Genomic DNA, 24,912 nt, shown 5'->3' with positions numbered 1-24,912 from the left:
CAATATATAAATATTGTAATCTCTTTAAATTAATATTCACTTTCATGTTTGACATATTATGGGTCTTGGTAAAATGAGGAATAATAAATTCAAACAAACGAATACACAAAAGTCTGGGGCGAAACTAGAATTATATGGTAGCAGAAATTAATATATAAATTTTTAGTGAATTTATCGATGTTAAAATGTATAACAAATATTATATCATAATATATAAAATTTCAACATTATAAATGAAATAAATCAAATATATATGAAATATACAAAATTTTATTACATATACAATCAAGTAATTTATCATAATTGTATTTTATTCTACAAAAATTCTTGTCAAACTCAGTGATTGTGGATTTAACATCTATTAAATCAGCAAACTAAAGAGCGTGTCTATTAAACTAATTGAGTAATCACATATTCTTGAATTTCCTAATTAATTTTTTATCTTGATAATTTGTTTCATTTAATATTTTAAATTATAAGACATCGTTACTATAACTAAAGACATATTTTTTTTAATGTTCATAAGGAGTCAATCATTAACTCATATTGAAAAACATTTATCGACCTACAATATTGAAAACATTCTAATTAATTCAGTGCATTTGCTGAAAATTTTCTAATTAGTTAAGAAAAATTCATTTACAATAATCATATTTAATTTGTTTGGGCTAACAGCATTCATTTTATAATATATTCATCGCAATTCTTTATTTGTATGTTAATATTTAAATCTGAATTATGATGTATATTGTTTTTCTAACACTTCAATATTAACATTTTAAAATATATTAATTTTATATTGTATGCGTGCAACACTTCATGATTATAAAAATTCAATAAAAATTCTAAAAATGAATTAGGTAGAACATAAAAAATTACACAATTAATCAAAAGACAGAAAATAAAAACTAAATAATTATCTATTACCAATAAACTACTAATACCGACTTCTAAAGATTGAAGTCGGTGAGACTGGAGGCCGCTATGTACTAAAAAAATAAAAAATTAATGCTTGAATGAGTCACACTGCAAAGTTAGTGAAGTAAAAACGAAGGACAAAGTAGGTTAATAAAAATATTATAATGGACTAAGTTGAATGAGAATCATATATATAAGTATCTCACTTGGTCTCACCTTATGTTTTGTCATTGTACAAAACGAAAATTTATGCACTGTAGTGTTCTATATTTTCTTAATTTTTCTCTTGATTTCAAATTTAATTTCATCATCTATTGGTCTTTAAAGATATATTAGAATTTTTTCTAAACATCTAATCTTAAATGTGATCAATTAACCAAATAATTATTATACTTTGTATACAATAATAAATAGATTAATATATTTGAAGATAGAAAAAATAATGCATTGAGAAGAATAAAAAAATGTTAGAATTAATACTATAATTATCTAATGTCAATATTAAATTTAACATCCTACATTCGAAAATGTGTTTATTGAGGTAAAGACTATGATGAAAAACTAAAAATAATAATCTATTTATCATTGTAACGTAATAATAATGTGATCGTTATTCAGAATCGAAAAATGATGTATTTTGACTTTTTAATTAAATTGTATAAACAATTCTTTCAATATTTTTAGTGAATAAAATGTTAAATCTATAAAAATTAAATAGTAAAATTTAATGATGAATATGAATGTATTAATTCAACTTTCAATTTGGGTTTCTGGATTTTGAATAATATGAATATATTATTTTTCTTTTATTTTAAAATATAAATTTTCAAATAAATGAAAAATGATTTTTTTTTCTCTACCACTTATGTAGAATATCAAGTATATATTATACTCAAATGTCTTATAAATTCATATGATATAGTAAAAGATCATTTGCATAAACTTATTTGTTGGGTACAATAATTGATCATGTTGGGTTGAGTAATTGAAATGTTGTGCTTGAGCTGTTGTACTATTTAAAATATTTTATTTCCAATGTTATCATAATCTATATGTTTTGATAAAACAGTAAACGCTTGAGCCTACAATTGGTAACAGAATCAAGATCGCGACTTTAATTTTCATTGATTGCAATTGGTGCAATTATTAGGAGATAGAATGTTTGGTACAATAATTATCCACGATGGGTAGGCGCTTGAGCTGTTGTATGATTTAAAGATTTGACTTGCATAGTTACCATCAGTTATAGTTTTTCATAAAACGATAAACGCTTGATCCTATATTATTCGATTGTAATTTTAAAGCTAGAAGAAACATGTTGCATCAAATTTTAGTTTTGAATTGATCCCTTACATGTTACCAGATTTTTAAATTTAGAAGCATTCAACAGTTTTCAAATATTATTATATATTGAATTATAATTTATTCATATCAAATTGGATAAATATACAATAAAACTCATGTAAATATTATTAACAAAAATATTTAAATTAAATATTGGATTTGTCGATAATCAAAATAAGAAATAAACAAATTTTGATCCTTGAGTGAGAAATAAGATATTTAAAAAATAGTGCACCTACATGCATTTATCACTGTATTTTGCAACTAAAATGTCAAAAAAATTTCCACATATTATTTTTATATCATATTTAAAATAATTATTGTAATGCCCGAGAATTTAATCCTAATAATCTGTAATTATTGATTTATAATTTGATATGATTATGAGAGGATTAATCAGGAAACGATTTGATTCAGCATGAAAAGATGTAAGTGCGAGGACAGTGCCTTTTGCGCACATGCGCGACATGAGACGCGCACATGCGCGAAACGGGCAGAGGGTCTCGCGCATATGCGCGGTTGGTGCGCACGCATATGCGCGAGCTGTGCGAGGGTTTAAAGTCAACTCCAGAGAAGTGGGCGCACATGCGCGACGGGGAGCGCGCACATGCGCGAGATGTCCAGAGAACCTCGCGCACATGCGCGACGTGTATCCGCGCACATGCGCGAGGCTACCCGAGAGTTGGACAAATGAACAAAGGCCTCACGCATATACGCCGAGTAAGGGCGCGCATATGCGCGAGGTGCTGTGCAGAGGACGCGCCGAGACATATTGTCTCGCGCATATGCGCCGATGAAGGTCGCACATATGCGCGAGACGTGCAGTAGGCACACCGAGCCACTTGGCTTGTTGCATGTACGAGATGTATGTATATATATATATATATATATATACGTATATTACCATTTCTTCAGAAACAAAAAGGAGAAATCGAAGGAAACTTTGCGAAAATTATTCGTGGATCAGGGTCGCGATTGTGCAAAATCTAACCGTCTGATTTTAAATCCGACTTTGATACTGTGTTACTATCGACGCAGGCTACAATTGAACGTAAGTTTTACTACGTTTTGTCATGTCTTGAAATTATGATGTTGAAGGAATCGGATATGATTCATATATGGTGTTTCTAACATGTTAGACATCGTATAATCGGAACCGAATTGAAGAACGGATATCGTATAGAATTGCTATGATTTTCAGAGTTGATTTGATTGAGATTTGATATCAGATTTGTATTGTATTGATTATGAGATGTTGGAATTGATATCTGTTGATTTGTATGGCTGGGTATATTAAGGTTGTGCAGTTATGCTGTTGAAACTGAATTTGATTCAGTTCTGATATATCCAGTATTGATCCGAATGGTATATTGATACGATACCTTCGATATTGTCATTACCAGATTGATATTTACAGGCTGTGAATCCGAGACTTCGACAGAGTCAGATAGACAGAAAGAAATGTATAAATAAATGTTGATTTGGGATTGCACAACTCGAGTTAGCTTTAACTTTAGTTTCCCAAAATCACATACTGAATGATTATTACATTTGATATTTGCAATGCTTGATATTGATATGCTTATTCTATTGATTATAGCAAAGCATGAGTCAGAGTTGGGCAGACCCGCCCAATCTTTGGTAGAACCGCCATGGTAGAACCGCCAAGTCACTGGACTTTTGGATATATATCGATAGACTGAGGAGAAGACCGACTCCTGTTGCAGATCTTCGATATAGACAGCCAAAGTCTAGGACTAAGAACGTACCACCATCTAGCTGGGGTAAAGTAGATGGGAGAACGTTGCGTTCTTATTCAGATCGTGATCCCTAGATTAGATTGAGTCGAGTAAGAGTCTAGGAGTCACAGAGTGTGATTCAGAGTTTGTATTGATACATGTTGTTCAGATTTGATACATGTTATTGATATGTGTTTCATGCTTTTATATATGCTTTTATATGATTGCATGTTTACATTGTTTATACTGGAATATTTATCTCACCGGAGTTATCCGACTGTTGTCGTGTTAGTATATGTGCATGGCAACAGGTGGGACAGGTTCAGGGTCGAGGAGATGAAGAGAGATCGTGATTAGAGTGGAGACTACGGACTTGATTAAAGATAGGGTTTAGACACTTGAGATTTATATGTTAAACCTTAGTTGAATGATTGTATGTAGTACAAGACTTGTACCTTTATACTGATATATATATTAGATTGAATTCCATTACGTTCCGCAATTCATATTGTATTTAAAAAAAAAAATTAGACCCTGTTTATTATTAGTGATTAAATTGTCCCAAATGATGATTAAGATTATGATTAGCGTCCGGATCCCCACAATTATTAATCATAATTTTTATTATTTTGAGTTGGCCTTTGTTATGAAAAATCATTGTGGATAAATTGAATTTGAAAAATCTTATATCTATGTATATCACATATTAATATATCAACCTAAGTCCAGGTAATAAAAAACTACAAAATGAACTTATTCATCTTCAATGTACACAAATGGATAAAAACATAAAATCACATACATCACAAATTTTTCTTTAGAATTATGGCTGATTTTTAAATTAAAAAATATATTAAAATTGATAAATAATAAAAATATATTAAATAATAGTATTTATTATATCGGTTAATTCGGTTAGCCGATTTCAAAATTTTGAAAACCGTAACCGAACCGAATTAACCGATATAACCGAATTTTTTTTTAATTTGGAAACCGAATTTTCGAAATAACCGAACCGAATTTCCGAATTGACTCGGTTCGATCAGTTAATTCGGTTTAACAGAAATTTTGCTCACCCCTAATAATAATGTGTAGTTAATCTATTATCAAGTATAAGTGTCTAATAAATTAAAGATGACTAGGAAAGTAAAAGCATCCAATAGAAATTGTTGTCAATTTACATGAAAGAGAATAATAATCAAACAATATTTGTAAATAAAAAATTTCATATCATTGATTATCAAAAAAGATTGTAATAATTTATTATTATAATAAAATATATGCATTATTGATAGAATAGGACAAATAACCAAAAAAACAATATAATAAAAATGATATGAGAAAAATTTTAGTAGTGAATCTTTTTCTAAAATTTAAAAAATATGTTTTTTTCAAATTAGTTACATATGTTAATTAACATGAATTGTCAAAATTTACAATACTATTAAGGCATCTCCAACCCAAGTAGCAAAATAGCGTTTCACGCCATTTTGCTGCTTGGGCTTCTCCAATGGAGCTGCGCTATTTGCAAAATAGCGCAGCTCCATTCTTCTCTGCGCCACATTTGGCGCAGAGGTTCAGGGTTCTTTTCTTATTTTTTTTTAATTTTTTTGTTTTTTTAATTATAAATATTTATAAATTATAAATATTTTTTATATAATAATATTATTATTATATTAATTTATAGTTAGATAATATCTATTAAATATAAAATTATAAAAATTAAAATATTTAATTATATAAATTATATAAAATATTAATTATATTTAAACATTTAACACACAAATTTATTGAATAATATTTAAACAATCAAGTACACAGTTAAAATAAAAATACAAATTCGAATTCAGATAATTTAAATGCAAATACAATAAAGGATAAACAAACTAAATCATCAATAATTTGGAAAATCGGATCCGGATCCAGACCTGATCCACCAAAATCACCAATATATTTTCCAAATGCGTTGTTCTCATGTTGACGACGTTTTGCATCTCTTTTTTGCATAATTCTTGCTCGTTCATTTTGAACAATTTGACGCATTTCTGGATCGCCAATTGTGCTTAGATCCATGTACAAAACTTTATTTTCCTCCTGAATTTTAGCCAATTCTATTTGTTGTTGTCGAATTTCTAGTTTTTTTTGTTCATTTTGCAATGCTAACAGCTTAATATCATAATTTTGTTGCATATCTGTAGATCCTTTTTGCAACACATTGATAAGCTCGCGATGTCCTTCCTTCATCGTAGAAATTAATTGTGAAACATTTTCTTCTCTTTTTTTCTTTAATTTGAATTTTTTCACTCCAAGAGGTCGTTGAGACGGAGTTCCACCTGCATTTTCATCACTGCTTAAATTAATTGAAAATGAATTTACTGCAGGGGAACCTGATATTGGAGATTCTGGTTCTTGAGGATCCGACTGTGATGAATCCAAATTTGTGACATGTTGTTTGGATACTGGTATCGGTGCACTGGCGTTGGCCGAAAATTTCTCCATATCTTTCATTATAGGCCAAACATGATCAAACTTGAATCCTTTAGTGAAATTTTTATCTTGGATCATTAAATCCTTTGCCATGTTCAACTACAAAAAATATGTTACTCGTACAAAAAATAGACTTAGAGTATTCATGTGAATATAATAATAAATACTTACAATATCTTCTTCAGAGGCGCCACTCGGCTTCAGCTTTTCAATTATGCTAACACATCCACATAATTTTCTAACAGCGCGGAGGATAACTTGCATGCGACATTGCAATGATCTAATATAGCGTACTCGCATGTTATTCGATTTGCCGGCATTGAAAGCTTCTTCAATCCGACTCCAAAATCGTTCTTTGGATTGGTTTATACCGATGATAGGATTTTGCGAAACATCAAGATAAACATGACACAGGAGTTTATCTTCTTCAATAGCGTAATTGGTTGTTCGGAAAATGGATTCCATTGAATTTCTTTAGACAATGAGATTTTTTTGTTGTAGATTGTAATGTTTATGATTTAATCAACCAACAAGAAGTTTATTTATAGTGGGAATGTTACCTACCATTCAAAGCGAATCTACCAGTCCAAACTCAGCTACCATTCAAAACGTATCTACCAGTCAAAAACGTATCTACCAGTCCAAACTCAGCTACCATTCAAAACGTATCTACCAGTCAAAAGCGAATCTACCAGTCTAAACTCAGCTACCATTCAAAACGTATCTACCAGTCCAAAGTGCATCTACCAGTCCAAAAAATGTATCTACCAGTCCAAACTCAACTACCATTCAAACATATTTACCAATCCAAACTCAGCTACCAGTCAAAACGTATCTACCGGTCCAAAATGCATCTAAAAGACATCTATATAATGTAACTATATTATCATACTTTCATACATATTTTACCTTCTTTCTAAATTAAAAATGAATCCACATACTCTATTTGATGCAAACTCATCTAGCTCATCTTCATTGTCAGATAATGAAGATGATATTCAATTTGTTGAAAGCTTTGAAAATAGAAGAAGAGCAATACTATCAACTATAGCTCGAGAACAAGATTTAGTTGCTGCCTACATCATCCAACAAGAACAAGAAGTCACACACGGAGGGTCAATTCCAGGTCACATAGTCATCCGACGCGAACGTGAAATTGCTGATCAAAAGTTGTTTAACGACTATTTTGCTGAGAATCCAGTCTATAATGAAGCAATGTTCCGACGAAGATTTCGAATGTCTCGAAATCTTTTCCTTCGGATAGTAGATGCCGTAAAGAATCACGATGTTTATTTCACACAAAGAAGTGATAGTTTGGGACGGCTCGGTCTATCGACTAATCAAAAAGCAATTGCTTCATTGAGAATGCTAGCATATGGCTTACCTGCGGATGCTACTAATGAATACATCCAAATAGGAGAATCTACTGCAATTCAGTGTATGCAACACTTTTGTCGAGCTATAGTGGAAGTTTTTGCGGATCAGTACTTGAGATCACCTACTGCCAATGATGTTGCCAGACTTCTCTATATTGGCAAACAACGAGGTTTTCCTGGAATGTTGGGAAGTCTCGACTGTATGCATTTGAGGTGGAAAAATTGCCCCACGGCTTGGGCGGGACAATATGCAGGTCGTAGTGGTTCTCCAACAATCATTTTAGAAGCGGTAGCTGATTACGATCTTTGGATATGGCATGCATATTTTGGTATGCCTGGAACCAATAATGATATAAATGTTTTAGAGTCTTCCAGTCTATTTTCCAATCTTGCACAAGAATTGCTCCTCCAGCTCATTATACTATTGGATTAAAAGAATATGACACTGGATATTATTTAGCTGATAGTATTTATCCGAAATGGTCAACTACTGTGCAAACTATACATGATCCGCGTGGTCCGAAGAAGCAGTATTTTTGCGATGAAACAAGAGTCATGCAGGAAAGATGTGGAGCGTGCATTTGGCGTTCTTCAATCACGATTTGCGATTGTCGCATCTCCAGCACGTGGTTGGAAGAAAAATCATTTGAATGATATAATGAAAGCATGTATTATAATGCACAATATGATAATCGAAGATGAACGTGATCTTAGTGCACCGATTGAAGATGCTAGGGAAGCACCGACTCCAATGGTAGAAATGGTTGTCAATGAGCATATCAGATTTCGAAAATTTCTTGCTCGTTATAAAAAAAATAAAAGACAAAGACGCTCATTATGCATTACGAAATGCTTTAATTGATCATTTATGGGATGAATATTGTCGTTCAAATATTCGAAGTTGTATTTGTGCAATGTTATTTAATTTAATGTCATGTATTAATTTTATTTCACCAATTGAAATTATTTTTATTTCAATTTGTATAATATAGATTTCAAAAATATATTTAAAATAATTAAATTAATCATTTTTATAATATTATCACATTTATTAAAAATATAATATTAAATATATTCAATATAAAATATAATTATATCACAAAATTTAAAAAATATATATTTAATAACTTATAAAAAAATAAAATAAAAAAAATATTCCGATAATATTCTTTTTTAGAGTGGGATTTGAAATAGATGGGTTAAAAATAACATTGTATTTGGTGCAAAAACTGCACTACTTTAGAGTAGAGTTGCTTTAAAATAGAGTTTTGGGTTGGAGATGGCCTTATCATTATCTTTTTTTGAGTAAATAATTTTATTTCAAATTCTAATTACTTCAACATATGTGCATTATTTCTAGTATTCCAAAATATGGTGCATGAAATGATATAAATAAATTATGTTTGTCTGGAAAATAGGGATCTTATTCAATAGTTAAAAATATGTCGGAAAATGATAATCAGTAATTTATTCTTACAATTATTTTATATAGAGTCAAACAGACAATAGTATCATTTCTCTGGTCACTATCATTTACCCATACATACAACTTATTTACTGAAGTTTAAAATAAGCATCATAAAGAACACTACCGTGAAAGGTAGCTTGTATGGTCAAAATGTAGACGAACAAACCAATAATTGTAATATTATCATGTTAGCTACTATTAGATCCTAAAAACACGAGCAATTTTTTTTAAAGAAAAAAATGAGTAAAACAAGAGAAAAAAACAGCTTAAATGAAGTATTCAAACCAAAAAACAAGCTGATGAGAACAATAAAAAGATAAATTATCTTCACATTGAAGAAAATACCACCCGAACAAAAAAATCAATCACAAGAGAGATGTCTGATAGAATATTTGAGTTAAAGTCTTTGTACATAGATAGTAAAGAATATGCAACAATTATAAAAGGGCACAATATTGATGTAAAACCAGAAAGTTCACTCGTTAATATTATCAAGTTGTATTTAATAATCGAGTCTTGCAAATCCAAGGAGTTTGGTGAAGACTTCAGAGTTTCGTGTAGAACAAATATTATTTAGTGGATTTCTTCCGAGTGGAAGAGAAGAGGACGTAAAAGAACTATACCACATTCAAACCTCTATAAATCTTGTGTATTGATCCTGCATTTACTATGCAGGTCGTTATCCATCCTCCAACAAGCGCTCTTGAAAAAGAAATCGTGAGCAAGTATGAAAGTGATATTAAAATTTAGTTACCACATAAAGCTATTGGCAAAGAGTATAAGCAGTATCATAGGATGTTATGTCCTTACCTCATTCCCTTCACGCATCAATGATCGTATTAATGTGGGGGCAGGCAATGTAGAATATAGACTCCTATTTATCAACACACCTAAACAAAGCAGTCACAGCCCAGACATAGAACCATCATTGACATTGACCAATCATGTCACGAATCAACATGCTAATAAAAATTTGAGTTCGGTCATACCAGTAAACATATGAAGGTTTATGCTCAAAAGCAAATTTATACGTGGTTGTAGTATACACCATGTATCCTCTAGTGGTGCGCAGGACACCCTTACAAATTAACCAAAGCAACTTTCTTGAATAACTTGAAACAAAACGTGTAGAAGTTTTTGTCATGCCGAATTCCGCATACCTTGGGCTTCCCAGTGCTCATGCTGGTATAGAGCAAGAAAAGCGGATCCTCTGCGTCGACCCATTCCACATCACAAGTATCTGAATATTCATCCTGGTAGAGTTGAAAAGCAGAAACATACGAATAAAAATCTCAACTATGCCGCTCCATTATTAAATTGTATTTGAGTTTTGGGCTATATGTACAATATTTGTTTTAATGGCAGGATGATCATGTCGAAGGACCTCCAACTTCCCTGCCGCAACTAGTACAAAGTGTTTCATCGTTTTCCCATAAATGCATGTAAAACCTAGAAGCAGTTGCAAGTTCTCATCGAGGTAGGACGGTAATGCACTGTTTGCTGCTAGCCAGTAAGGTAATAAGCTGATTATTAAGATGTACTGACCTTCAAAGAACCGCGGCCAATTTGTATGTTTACCGCGCTTGGGAGTCCACCAACCTGCGTCGTTGCAAAACCCAAAGGAACCCGTACTTTCTTGCAAAATTAAGCATTTATAAAGTCTTTCCTAGGGGAAAAACTCCGAGTTACCACATGCTACAAGGGGAGTTGCGTATTGGTATTAGGAAAAATATAGATAAAATTATGATGAGGCAGTAGATTTATAGTGTGACAAGTTGTTGGATATTTATTGTTCAAACATTGGCATGAAAGAAAAATAATGATGAAATTATGACAAGGCCGTAGCATTTAGTGTCGCAAGTGGATGGGTATTTATTTTGCCAACTACCAATGATGTAGCTCAAGAATCAGCAAGTGAAATAAGTTCCTCCACCACACCAGGGTCTGCAAGTGTGCTTATATCCCCAAGCTCATCTAACTGTTCGGAAGCAATTTTCCTCAAAACTCTTCTCATCATCTTCCCACTCCTTGTCTTCGGAAGACCAGGAGCCCAATGGATTTTGTCGGGTGCTGCAAATGCTCCAATCTGATAGTCCACATGATGATTGCTTCGTAAGATACAACTCATTTTCCAACGAGGAATGATACGACAAAATGTTGCAAGTAAAATTGTATTAGAAACAAGAGAAGTAGTTGGAGAGAAAAGAAGAGAATCTTCTGTTATTATTTCCTCAAAAAACTAAATGAGAGCTTGCTTACAGCTTTTATATGCAAAAATGAACAAACGTATATCCGAGAAGAATGGGAAATAGAAATATTAAAAATGTGGTTCCTTTGTAGAAGCGTGTTTCTCTGTTTGCCTTTCATATATTGTTCAATATGCCCCCTCAAGATGGAACATGTATGTTGATGGTTCCCATCTTGGACAGTAGCAGCTTGAATTGAGATGAAGTTTTTCTCGAACCAAATGCCAATCAATTTCGATATGCTTGGTTCGTTCGTGGAATACCGGATTGGAAGCAATGTGCATTGCAGATTGGTTGTCACATAAGAGAGTTGATGGTTCAACTTGTGCAATTTTTAGGTCCTTGAGGAGTGAAATGATCCACACAATTTCACAGGTAACACCAGCCATGGCTCGATATTCTGCTTCCGAAGATGATCGAGATACCGTCTGTTGTTTCTTGGATTTCCAAGATACTAATGAATCTCCAAGGAACACACAAAATCCGGTAACAGACCTACGAGTGTCAGGGCATGTTGCTCAATCAGAATCAGATAAGGAATTAATTCGAAGATCCATTAGAGGAGGCATAAAATAGTCCCTGACCAATAGTTCCTTTAATGTATCGAAGTACATTGTACAAAGCAGCCAGATGTGCGACTCTTGGTTTGGCAACATATTGACTCAATCTGTTAACTGCATAGGACAAATCCGGGCGAGTGATTGTGAGGTATATGAGTCTACCAATCATTCTTCGATACTGAGAAGGATCTTCGAGCAAGTCACTATCCTCTTGACTCAATTTGGAACCAAATTCCATAGGAGTGGTACGAGGCTTGCACCCAAGCATATCTGAATCACTGAGGAGTTGAAGGGCATAATGACGCTGACAAATGGAAATGCCCCGAGTAGACCGCGCAACCTCAATCCCAAGAAAGTATTTGAAATTGCCCAAATCTTTCAGTTTGAACTGGCCATTTAGGAAGACCTTTAAATTGACAGCTTCTTCTTCACTATTGGTGGCAATGACAATGTCATCAACGTAAACAAGTAGGGCCAGAAATACGCTGCCCCGAGCTCGAACAAACAATGAACTATCAGCAAGTGACTGAGTAAAACCAATTTGAAGAAGGGTGGATGAAAATTTTTCAAACCATTGACGTGAGGCTTGCTTAAGGCCATACAATGACTTGTGCAATCGACACACTGGCTGTGATGGTAAAGGCTCCCCCTAGCGTTGATATCCGGGAGGCAACGCCATATACACTTCTTCATGTAGGGTGCCATGGAGAAAGGCATTGTTGACGTCGAGTTGCATCAAAAACTATCCACGGGCAGCGGCCACAGCTAATAAAGTTTTGACAGTCACAAGCTTGGCAACAGGAGAAAACGTTTCAAAATAATCAATACCCTCTTGTTGTGTAAACCTTTGGCAACAAGGCGGGCTTTATACCGTTCGAGTGAGCCATCAGCTCTAAACTTGGCCTTGTATACCCATTTACAGCCAACTACACTTTTATGAGGAGGAAGAGAGACAATGGACCATGTGCCATTACTTTCCAGTGCTCGTAATTCTTCATCCATAGCCTTTTTCCATTCCGGTTGGACAACAGCTTGAGCAAATGTTCGTGGTTCAATGATGGAGGAAATGTTATGAATAAAGGCCCGATATTGATGTGACAGCCTGTTTGGAGTGAGGACCGAGGATAATGGGTGAGCAGTAGAGGAAGAGAGACCAGTAGATATAGAATAATAACACTGGTAATCACGAAGGTGAATTGGGGTAGCGAGAGGGCAACGTGAACGATTGGATTCACGGTGAGGAGCAGCAATTGGAAGGCTTCTTTGAGTGGGTAAAATATTATCAGAGAATATCTCAATATCAACTGGAGTGGAGGAAGTATCTTTGAAAGGAAATGATTATTCATGGAACATAACATCCCGAGATATGTAAATTTCATTTGTGTTGAGATTGAGTAATTTGTAGCCTTTATATCCAGGAGGATATCCAAGGAAAGCTGATTGAACAGCACGGGCAGCAAACTTAGTGCGGTTATGTGGGAGAGTGGAGCCAAAACAGAGGCAGCCGAAGACTTTTAGGTGGGAATAAGCCGGGGCCTTGTTATGAAGTAGTTCAAAAGGAGTCTTGTGGGATAGAAGAGGAGAAGGTGTCCGGTTGATGAGATATATAGCAGTGGATATACAACCACTCCAATATACAAGTGGAATATTGGATTGAAACATTAATGACCGGGCCACGTTGAGGATATGTTGATGTTTTCACTCTACAATAGAATTTTGTTGTGGTCGGTCAACACATGAATGATAGGCGACAATGCCTTTGGACTTAAAGAAATCAGTGAAGTTTAACTCAGGGGCATTGTCTGCACGGACATACTTTGTGTGTTTCCCAAATTGAGTGAGGATAAGGGTGTAAAAGTTGGGGAATGCATGTAAGACATCAGATTTTGCTTTAAGCATATACACCCAAGTAAACCGAGAGTGATCGTCCACTATCGTAAGGAAAAACTTATACCCTTCAATACTAATTGGATGAAAAGGGCCCCAAATGTCAATATGAACAAGCTCGAATATAGATGTACACATAGACTTATTTGTGGGAAATGGCAATCTCTTTTTCTTGGAAAAATGACAAACTGAGCATGGGTGTAAGATGTTATTTACAGGTGTAAACCGTAGATCATGTCCTATTACAGATAATCGGGTAAATGAAGGATGGCCTAGTCTACAGTGCCACAAGTCAGTCTTAATGAAAGAAACATTACAGATAGTGGAGGAGTTGTATGGTTCAAGGACATAGAGATCTCCGACTCTTCTACCAATCCCAATCGTCTGCTTCATGCTTAGAGCCTGAATGTGACATAAAGATGACGAAAATGAGACAGAGCACTTCAAATTGTCTGTGATGGAACTAACTGAGAGTAAATTAAAACGGAATTGTGGGACAAAAAGGACATTATGTAACACCAAAGGCATTGATAAGCATACGGTTCCCATGTGAGAAACAGGTATTGTGAGGCCATTGGGCAGTGTGACTGTGGAGCGAAAGCTTGTATAGGATTGGAAAGATGACAACGAACAACAAATATGATGTGTTGCTCCTGTGTCTAATACCCAGCTTCTCTGTGATAATAAACCAGAATCAAGGGACAAGGAATATATACCATTGAAGCACGAAACTGAAGGCTCATTGTGTTGTGGAGTCGTAATGGATCCAGGATTAGGATGAAGCTAAGAACTTAAGATTGCAATAAGTTGCTTGCATTGCTCTTGATTCAATAAAGGTTCCCAGGAGCTAGAAGCCAAGTCAGTAGTAAACCCTCGGGCCTGATTTGCATATGCTTTGCCTGGATGTTGTTTGCTCTTGTACTTGGGATGACTAGGTGGATAACCATGTAATTTATAGCACTTGTCCACAGTATGTCCAACCCCATCACAATGAGAGCATATAAGCTTGTCGTATCTGTTTCCTTTGACATTCGAAAAGGACTTAACATGTAACGCCCCGAAAATTTAAAGGTCCACGCGAACCACATGCATGCAATTATTAAATTCCTTTGTATCTTAATTAAATGTTTTAATTGCATTATTTAATTATGTTGTCAATATTTGCATGTTTAAAATATATTTTTCTACATGGTTGCATTAAAATGTAATTTTAAAAGGTTATTCACGTGACGATCGAGGAACGGGGACCGAGGGCTGAAAAATAGAAAAGGATTTTTATTAAATGATTATTCTTGATTATTTAAAATATGGCCGATGCTTTTAAGTATTTTTGAAAATAAAGGGTTTTGAGGTGATTTTATACGTCGGGACGTAAACTTTATCGATGTTGGTTTTTCAATTAAAAATCGAACTTTTTGGCAACCCGGCTAATAAATTCACAAACTTAATTAAACAAAAACATTGCTAATATTTTATTTAAATCCTAAATAGACTAATGGACCTAATTTAATGGCTTATTAGGCCTAAAGTCTAGATTAGTGATTAGTTTAATATTTAATTTGTTAATCAAATCAAAACCTAGTCTACCTTGCAAACCAAGTCTCGGCCACTCAAGTTTTAAATCTGAAAACTCTCTCTCCCAACCCTACACTTCACGGCACAACACACAATCATATTAGAGAGGATTTCTTGAGGATTTCGTAGGTAGCAAGAAGAAACAAGCCAACGTTTGCGTCCCGTTCTTCGTCGTCAACGATTATTCGAGCATATAATACGCAAAGGCACGCCATACATCTCTTTTTTCTCATCTATCACATCATAGTATCGTTTTAAATATCGTGTGCATGAAAAACATGAAATTCTTTGAATTAATTTCGGAATATTGCACATACATGTATGAAATCCATGAATTTTGATCCAAAAACATGTTTATATGGTTGCTGCTAAAGGGGCTGTCATGGCTAGGATATAATTAAGGATGATTTACACAAGTTTTAAGAGTCCTAATCACCCCAAAACGCTGCACAAACATGAAAGTTAAAGGCTGGAATCCAAGGGGAATACGTACAAAGAGGGCCGATGGTTTTGGTTGGGTTGTCAAAGTGCAAGGTTTCAGTTGGTATCAGAGCAATGGTTTTGTAAAGGGTTGTGCCACCATCAGTGCCGGGAAGATCAGTCGTCAAGCCTCGATTTGTAAGTTTTACATGCTTTATATGATTTTATGATATTACCTGCATAAGTACATGAATTAAATGTTTACGTCACAAGTTTAGTAGCTTGACGATAACATATGTTCTATATGCTCTGAATTTTTATACGTGTTACGATATGAAATAAGAAATTATTTGATTTTAACGCATGTTGGTTTTGTGGTGGGATTGGACGATGTTGATTTTTGGGTTTTAGAATTGACGTTCTACTTTTTGGGCTATAAGTTAATCGAGAATATTATGAATACTTTGGGACACATAGATTCTCTAAGAAAATATTTATGATTCATGGTTAGTAGTCGAATTAATTTTTGGGAATTAGACGTGAGTATTAATTATTCGAGGATTACAACGACTTTGGGAGGAAGAAAATGTATAAATTGGGATTTTAAGTTTTGATGAAAGGTAAGATTGATTATGAGAATTGATTTTTGGGTAAATAAGTTTAAAATTATCGAAATTATGTTATGGGAAACTCGTAGCAGGAAATTAAGAATGCCAAGAACTTATGGGTTAATCGTAAGATTTTCGAAATTAAAAACCAATTAGAATGATTTTTGAGGAAATTAAGAATTTATTTTGCAAATATTAAGGAATTTGGGAACTAGTTTAGCAATAAGCGAGAATTGAATGGGTTAAATGATAAAAATTTTCGATGATTTAGATTTTTAATAATATTTTGAACTTTGGGATATCTTGGATATAGTGTTATAAGAAATGTTAATCATAAGTTTTTAAGGATGAATCGATATTAGGCATGAAAAATCTAAGCGTTAGCAAATGCATTTGGGATTTTAAGATTGAAATATGATAAGTTGATGAACATTTTGGGTATAAAATAAGGAAAATAATATACGATAAGTTTGGTTATCCATCTTTTAATATTGGGAATCGTAAGAAAAATTGAAATTCGAGGTTATAGTAGTATAGTACTAAGTCATTTGGGTCTCTTTAAGTTGCGATTTGAAAATAAGGATTTAGAAGAAAAATTTAATTGGGATCAAGGAGACGTAAGGACCTTCTAGAACGTAAGTTTGATCAGAGTAGCGCAGCGGAAGCGTGGATTTTTGGGATACTAGAACAAACTCTAAACTTGGGGTTATCTAGGATAAGCGAATTTCGAGGACGAAATTCAATTTAAGGGGGAAGATTGTAACGCCCCGAAAATTTAAAGGTCCACGCGAACCACATGCATGCAATTATTAAATTCCTTTGTATCTTAATTAAATGTTTTAATTGCATTATTTAATTATGTTGTCAATATTTGCATGTTTAAAATATATTTTTCTACATGGTTGCATTAAAATGTAATTTTAAAAGGTTATTCAAGTGACGATCGAGGAACGGGGACCGAGGGCTGAAAAATAGAAAAGGATTTTTATTAAATGATTATTCTTAATTATTTAAAAATTCGGCCGATGCTATGTGAGGTTTTAAAAAGAAAAAAAAATTTCTAGTACTTTTAAAACAATAAAAAAGGGCAGGACGTTTCATAACAGCAGCAACATTAGGTGAGTGTGGCACTGGTGTATTCGAATCAATTTGTAAAGGAATGCTCTCTTGCTGTATGGAGCGTTGTCTCTCCTCTTGCACAACCAATGAGAAGGTCTTTGAAATGATGGGAACAGGATCCATCATTAGGATTTGTGCGCGAATTTGAGCATATGACTCATTCAAACCCATTAAAAATTGCATAACACATTCCTGATTCTGAAAATTCATCCAATCCTTCATTGAGCCACAATTGCACACCGAAACTGGTTGGAAGTCCTTCAACTCATCCCATAGCGTCCTTAGGCGAGTGTAATAGGTAGTTACATCCATCGATCCTTGATGCAATCCACTCAACAGCTTCTTAATCTGAAAAATTCGCAGCGCATTGCTCTGGTGGAACCTATCGCGCAGGTCAATCCATATTTCATATGCAGTCGGTATGTACATCAAGCTATCAGCTATTTCCTTAGCAACAGAGTTAAGTATCCATGAAATCACCATGGAATTGCAGCGTAACCAAGCTCCGTATAAGAGATCATCCAGATGTGGACGTTGAATGGAGTTATCCACGAAACCGAGCTTATTTTTGGCTGTAAGCGCCATGGACATAGCTCGATTCCATGTGTTATAGTTACCTCCAGAAAGTTGGTGCGAGACGAGAATCAAGCCAGGATGATCTCCATTCTGCAAAAAAAATGGACTACCGGAATCATCAATTGCAATTCGATTTCCCGATCCAATCGCTACATGATTTGGAGCTTGATTTGCTTGATTTCCCTTCGCCATGAGGAGGCGTGTGTGTCCTTAGTACTCTGATACCATATTAGAAACAAGAGAAGTAGTTGGAGAGAAAAGAAGAGAATCTTCTGTTATTATTTTCTCAAAAAATACTCTGATACCATGTTAGAAACAAGAGAAGTAGTTGGAGAGAAAAGAAGAGAATCTTCTGTTATTATTTCCTCAAAAAACTAAATGAGAGCTTGCTTACAGCTTTTATATGAAAAAATGAACAAACGTATATCCGAGAAGAATGGGAAATAGAAATATTAAAAACGTGGTTCCTTTGTAAAAGCGTGTTTCTCTGTTTGCCTTTCATATATTGTTCAATAAATTGCATCGATTGATTACTGAGGCCATGGTATCCAATGGTGGATTTGTTTCTCTAGGACATGTGCAGTGCCAAGTTAATGATTCTATTTTACACGGGCGTAGTAGAAAAAATATGCAAGTTGGTATGAGGCAATCCGAAATCCCCTTTGACAGTACCCCCCTAGCACTCAAGTCATTCAATTTTTATCTTCACACAGAGGATAAAATAAGATCGAATTTCAATGCACCTGCTTTCTTACAGTCATTATAAGACTTCTTTGGAGATCATCACGGTACCACCTTCAACCAGAGTAACAAACGCATATATGCCCGGTCCTTCAACCTAGAAACATATACAGACCAACAATGACAGAAACAAAACTAAAGAAGGTTTTAATAAGTTAAAAGCAGACAATGAGCCAACTTCTTTACAACAAACAAAGACAAACATTATGTATAGGCACCTCATGCTCAACACCAACAACCGCAGCTTCAGCACATTGGGGATGTGAAACTGTTAGAATATGCCTTGAACCTGTCTAGCCCCTACTGCGACTCTTAACGGGGGCCTCGCTGCTCGGTCAGCGAATCGGGGTCAAGGGGCGAAGCGCCCTGGTTTTGGGTTGGGTTTTGGGTTGTCTGTTTTTGGGCCTAAGTCGACACTTTCTTGTCTAGGGTTGTTTAGAGCAATATAAAATACTGCTTATTCTGTAACCTAATAGGTAGATACTTTGTAATTTCTGAATACCAAAAGCAATAAAACATCCTCTTTTCTGCCCGTGGACATAGCTAACTCATTGTTAGTGAACCACGTAATTCTGTGTGTTGTTTTTACTTTAATCTTTCTTGCATTTGTTCCAACAGAAACTAAGGCAGATTCCACTTCTGCGGTACCAATTTGATGTCCACTGCACATCAAACATGAAGTAATAAGTACACACAAGAACCCTGCCAGAACCATTGCAACTTCTAGAAAGCAGAAAATCCTTAGGAGGCATTTTTTCATATTATTAATACATTGCTAGTAGAAACTGAAACTAATCTAGTTTTACCCAGCCTAGAAATAACAATGTCTGCTGGAGATCAAATCATCCTCCTGTCACATGCTATGTGACACCCCAAACTCATTATCCTGAATCTCTGGTGTCACATTAGCTGTGAGCCTGTGGCAAGGTTGAAAGTGGAGTGAAGGCCAACTTAGAGGGAGATGTGGTATGAAGCAAAAGTGAGAGGGAGGGGAGGGGTATTCAACCGTGGAAAGAAGAAAGATGGAGTTGATAGATATCAGTGATTGCTTGTGAGTTGTCAACGTCTTCAATTGACTGCTCTATTAGTTTATTTCTTGCCATCAGTCATCACCATCATGTATGCAAAATGAAATATATTTCACCGGCTCTTGTAACAAAAAATGTTCTTTCACGGGCCAGTCAGCCAAGGGGCAATCAAGAAAGGAGTGTGGCCCATCGAAAATTAAAGAAACTGTGTACAAGAGATACGCACATGGAAAGATCAAGAATAGAGCTGGATCATAGAACTAGATGGATGCTAGTTTTGCTCCTAAGTTTTAGCCAGATTTCCTTAAAATAAAAGAAATGATAACTAAGGATCATTTCCAGGAATAATTGAAAAAATTGAAAAGAATAAACTATATATAAATACGAGGGATAAAAATTCAGCTTTTGATTTTTGAAGTAACTACTAACACAAGATCACTAGCTTATCTCCAATGAGCCTCTAAATCACTCTTATTCAAAAAAGGAAGACAAGGAATAAGATCACAGAAATCAAGAGTTCTCTGGGATCTAACAATCTTCAAATAAATCGACTCGTGACTAGATCCGTATCGCAGAAACATAACAAGTTGCAACAATAAACCGTAGCTATGGGTGACTCGCAAGGAGTCCATCAACAGTTTGGTCCTTTTAATAGATGTCTAGAGCGGCCAAAGAAGCTGCCTAACGAAGGCATCTTGAGCTGGCAGAGCACATTCTTCCCCTTCCCGTCAGTTTCTCCACAGGTCGCTAAAAGACCAATCATAGCTGCACCGGACAAGAAATGAAAACTAGGAATAATCAAGCCTTTGAGGAACTCGGGGACACCCATTCCTACATCCCTGAATTCTCGAAGACAACTTCTCCACACTATGATGTGTAATCTGATCTATTGGGATGGTTAAGCCATTGTGAGCAATTGTCAGCACTTTTTTGCCATCAATGAACATCCGGAGGATGAGAATGTAGACACTGCGTCATTTCACTGGGAGAGAGATGGCTAGCTATTGTTCTTAAAACTTGAACCGGATAAAAAACTACTGCAGAATGCAATTTTAGGCCCCCAATTTGTAGCAATAAATTGGGAGAATTATCAAAGCTTTGTCATCCAGGATCTGTTGAGGAGTATCAAAGACGCTTTGAGAAACTACTAGCGCACAGAGGAAAACTTACCAATAAGAAGAAAGCGTAGATCTTCATCAGTGGCCTACAAGACCACATCTCAGCTGAGGCGAAGCTCCATAGAAAATCACGTTTCAAGTCTAAGCCCGGAGGACAAGGTTGATTTCGAAGATGGCGGTGTTGTTGTTACAGACTCAAGTTTTATCATGTGCTCTAATATAATGGATCTAGACCAAAATAGACCCAAGATCAAGCTCTTGGAAGAATCTAGATGTGGGGGTAAGGGAATAAAATGTAAAGAGAAAGAGAATATTCATTTTGTTAATTTTGTGTTGAGGACTCTTATTAGCTGAGCTAGGGTATTTTGAGTGAAATTGTACAAAGCAAGACTCTGGTCAGCTTACCTACCATCTAATACAATCCTATTTCACTCTATTTTCATCATTCACCTCTTCCATTCTCTCTATCTCTAGTTTGCTAAAATTGTGGTCGCAATACAACCCATAAATAGATCCGTAGCGCGGCAACAAAACATATTTACATTAGCACTCATCAAGTGATTACGACCTTTATTCTCCACCTTTATGAAAAATTATAAATAGAAAGACCAATCAAACAACAGGTGGTTAACAATCTAAAACACAAAAGTATGAAAATAAGACCAAACCTGACATTAATGACATCGTCAACTCGGCCTGTGAGCCAGTAATAATCATCCTTGTCTCTGATTAAAAAGAAGAAAGAAGGATATCTTGAAAAGACTAAAACCAACTAAACAAAATTCCATATTTTCACATAAATGTACCTGCTGCAGCCATCTCCACTAAATAGTACCCAGGAAAGGCACTGAAGTAAGTAGTTTCATATCTTTCATGATCTCCATAAAGAGTTCTAAATGCCCCTGGCCAGGAGCTCTTTACACACAAATACCCACTGCATTCACTCACCTCCAATTTCAAGACCATTCTCATCAACTAAGACAGGCTGCATTAGCAAGGTCATATGATATAACCTGTTTAAATTGATTTTTAGCTAATTAAAATAAAGCCAGCTATCACTAGATCGAAATTCACCAAGGGATGACAGGAAAAATATAAGATAGAAAAAATGACTACAGAAAAAATATTAGTCAAAAGCTAAGGATAATACATTGTGTCAAATGATGTTATAGGGATAGATGGAGAAAAAAAATCTACATACACTAAATAAAACAATCAATCATTTGTTGAAGTTCAGATTTGACAAGCTTATATCAGGTTTCAGAATGTCAGTAAAACAAGAGAAAATTTACCTGGGATAAAGCAAATAGAAATATTAGTAGCAAAGTCATTTACGAAAGGTATAGGGCATTGTTTACCTCGAGATATTTGTTTTATCTGGTTCGGCATCGAAATAAAAATCACTCAAACATTAGATTTGGCCTCATACACCAAATCTAAAACGTAACTAGCTATCAAAAAGTTGGACGAGAGAACCACAAAGAAAAGTGAATTTACATCTTGTTACTTCTCCATATACAAGGAAGACAAATAAAAAAAAAGAAAGAAAGAAAAACTGATGAACCTAATAAAAATAAAACTATATTAATCATTAAACAGTTGTATAGACAAATCTTGGAAATATACAAGTGACGATGTACGTACTAATACACATATGCATGTATTATGTGTATGTGGGAATATAAACAATCTGAATTTGATTACCTGGATGCCAAAGAAAGGAAAGGTCGCAGAACCAGGTTTTTGTGGCAATGCACCAGGCAAGGGAGTGATCTGCGAAGTAAAGTGGTAAATCCCATTGCATGTATCATGGTAGATGCTTCAGTCAGAACATAAAGTAATGATAAAAATTATACCATAAAGCCCCCAGTTTCTGTTTGCCACCAAGTGTCAGAAATGGGGCATCTTGAGTCTCCAACCAAGTTGAAAAACCACCTGGTAACATCAAAGAAAAATAGAAACACAGTTTATATTTGTTATATACAGAAAGCCAAATCGTTGAGGACAAATGATATACCTCCATGTTCTAGGATCGATGGGCTCGCCCACACTGCCAAGAACTCGCAAGGATTTGCGTGAATATCGAGTGACGTGCTGCGCAATCAACTTAACAGAATCAGAACTGAACAACTTGTTCCTCTTCTCTCTCTCTCTCTCTTCCACCACCACCACCCACACACAAACGCACACACATATCCACATCTTAGTATATTTGTTTGACAAGACGGCATGATAAGAACTTTACCAATTGTCAAAATTCCATGAATATTCCAAAATATAGTACATGAAATGAAATACATAAACCATGTTTGTCTTGAAAATACAGATCTTATTCAATAGTTAAAAATATATCTGAAAATGATAATCAATAATTTACTCTTAAACTAGATGGAGGCACACGAACAGGAATTAAAAACCTTCTGTAGACCTACAAAGCGCAAGTCATGATCCAAAAGTTATCCCTTGACAACTAATCATTCCACAGTCCATTATATATATATTTGATATACAGTCAAACAGACAATAGTAACTCATTTCTCTAGTCACTATCATTTACCCACACATACAGCTTATTTACTGAGGTTTAAAAGAAGCATCATAAAAAACACCACCGTGAAATGCAGCTTCTATGGTCAAAAGTAAAAAAAAAAAAAACCATTCGAGAAATACAATTCGATGAGATTCTGCCACACTATTAGGAGAACAAACAAATTGTCTAATGTAATCTAACTCATCAAGCAATAATTGCAACATTATCATGTTAGCTACAGTTGGATACTAAAAACGCGAGCAATCTTTTTTTGAAAATGAAGAGCTCAATCTAAAAAGCAAGCTGATGAGAACAATAGTTGACATGAACCTTCAAAGATAAATTATCTCCACATTGAAAAAAATACCACCAGAACAAAAAAATCAATGTCGATACAGACCATTTCGAATGTCGGCATTCTCCGAGTAGACGGATTGTTCCAATTTTTGTTTCCAGTAAAATTGGGATGCAAAGTCGGACCAGAATACAGCAGGGTCCTCAATAGACTTTCTATACATCTCCAGATACTGCAGCAACACCTCAACACGATTAAAAAAAAAGGAGGGAGGCATGAAGCAAAGATCAAAACGAATTTAAAAAAACCTGGCCGGGGGAAGAGACATGAGCCTCAGCAGAGAAATCGTGGCTGGGGAGGATTAGATTATCCTCTTCGGAAGCAAGCGCCTCGCCGAGGACGAGAGTATTCAATTGGGAGATCTTACCAACTTTAGAGGGGAGTGGTCATAGACTTAACGTGGAATCCCTGGCCGATTGAAAGAGAGACGGTGGTAGGTGGTGCGTGGGAAAGTTCAAATAGATATGGAGGGGTCGTGTCTGAGTTTACAGTTGGACTTGGAGACCCAGCTGATCCTCCTCGTTCCCCTCGCGGATTTGCTATTATTATTATCTAAATGGATACGATTCCTGCCAATGACATCATTAGTATTACTATAACTGTAGCGGTATGATGTGGACCCCTTTTCCATCGGATATTATCATCATTATGAGGTGTAGGTGTAGGTGTAGGTGTAGGGTGATTACTTTTTAATAGAAGGGGACTAAAACAATCAAATATATTTGCGAATAATTAGTTTTGAAAATTTTAGTTTGATCTGCATTATTTTTAACAATTTTTCTAAAACATTATTTATTTCAAAAATAAATAAAATAAG

The 24,912-nt window shown here is 34.8% G+C and overlaps 2 protein-coding genes and 1 pseudogene across 2 annotated transcripts; all 3 read right to left on the bottom strand.

Moving 5' to 3' along the window:
* Positions 1 to 5,434: 5,434 nt before the first annotated feature.
* LOC142550319 (uncharacterized) lies at positions 5,435 to 8,730 on the bottom strand. Its single transcript, XM_075659541.1, has 3 exons — positions 6,660 to 8,730; positions 5,889 to 6,587; positions 5,435 to 5,554 (listed from the first exon to the last, which is right to left on the bottom strand). Exons 1-3 carry the CDS (start codon positions 6,951 to 6,953, stop codon positions 5,435 to 5,437), a joined length of 1,113 nt encoding a protein of 370 aa, XP_075515656.1. The 5' UTR covers positions 6,954 to 8,730.
* A 965-nt stretch (positions 8,731 to 9,695) lies between these two features.
* Positions 9,696 to 24,706, bottom strand: LOC142550318 (acetyl-coenzyme A synthetase, chloroplastic/glyoxysomal-like; annotated as a pseudogene).
* LOC142548320 (uncharacterized) lies at positions 11,469 to 19,060 on the bottom strand. Its single transcript, XM_075656627.1, has 2 exons — positions 17,643 to 19,060; positions 11,469 to 15,087 (listed from the first exon to the last, which is right to left on the bottom strand). Exons 1-2 carry the CDS (start codon positions 18,513 to 18,515, stop codon positions 14,809 to 14,811), a joined length of 1,152 nt encoding a protein of 383 aa, XP_075512742.1. The 5' UTR covers positions 18,516 to 19,060; the 3' UTR covers positions 11,469 to 14,808.
* Positions 24,707 to 24,912: the final 206 nt, after the last annotated feature.

Source organism: Primulina tabacum, chromosome 6, assembly GCF_025594145.1.
Source record: "Primulina tabacum isolate GXHZ01 chromosome 6, ASM2559414v2, whole genome shotgun sequence".
Classification (NCBI taxonomy): domain Eukaryota; kingdom Viridiplantae; phylum Streptophyta; class Magnoliopsida; order Lamiales; family Gesneriaceae; genus Primulina; species Primulina tabacum.
Note: the sequence above shows the minus strand (reverse complement) of the source record. Positions and strands in the feature narration are given on the sequence as shown.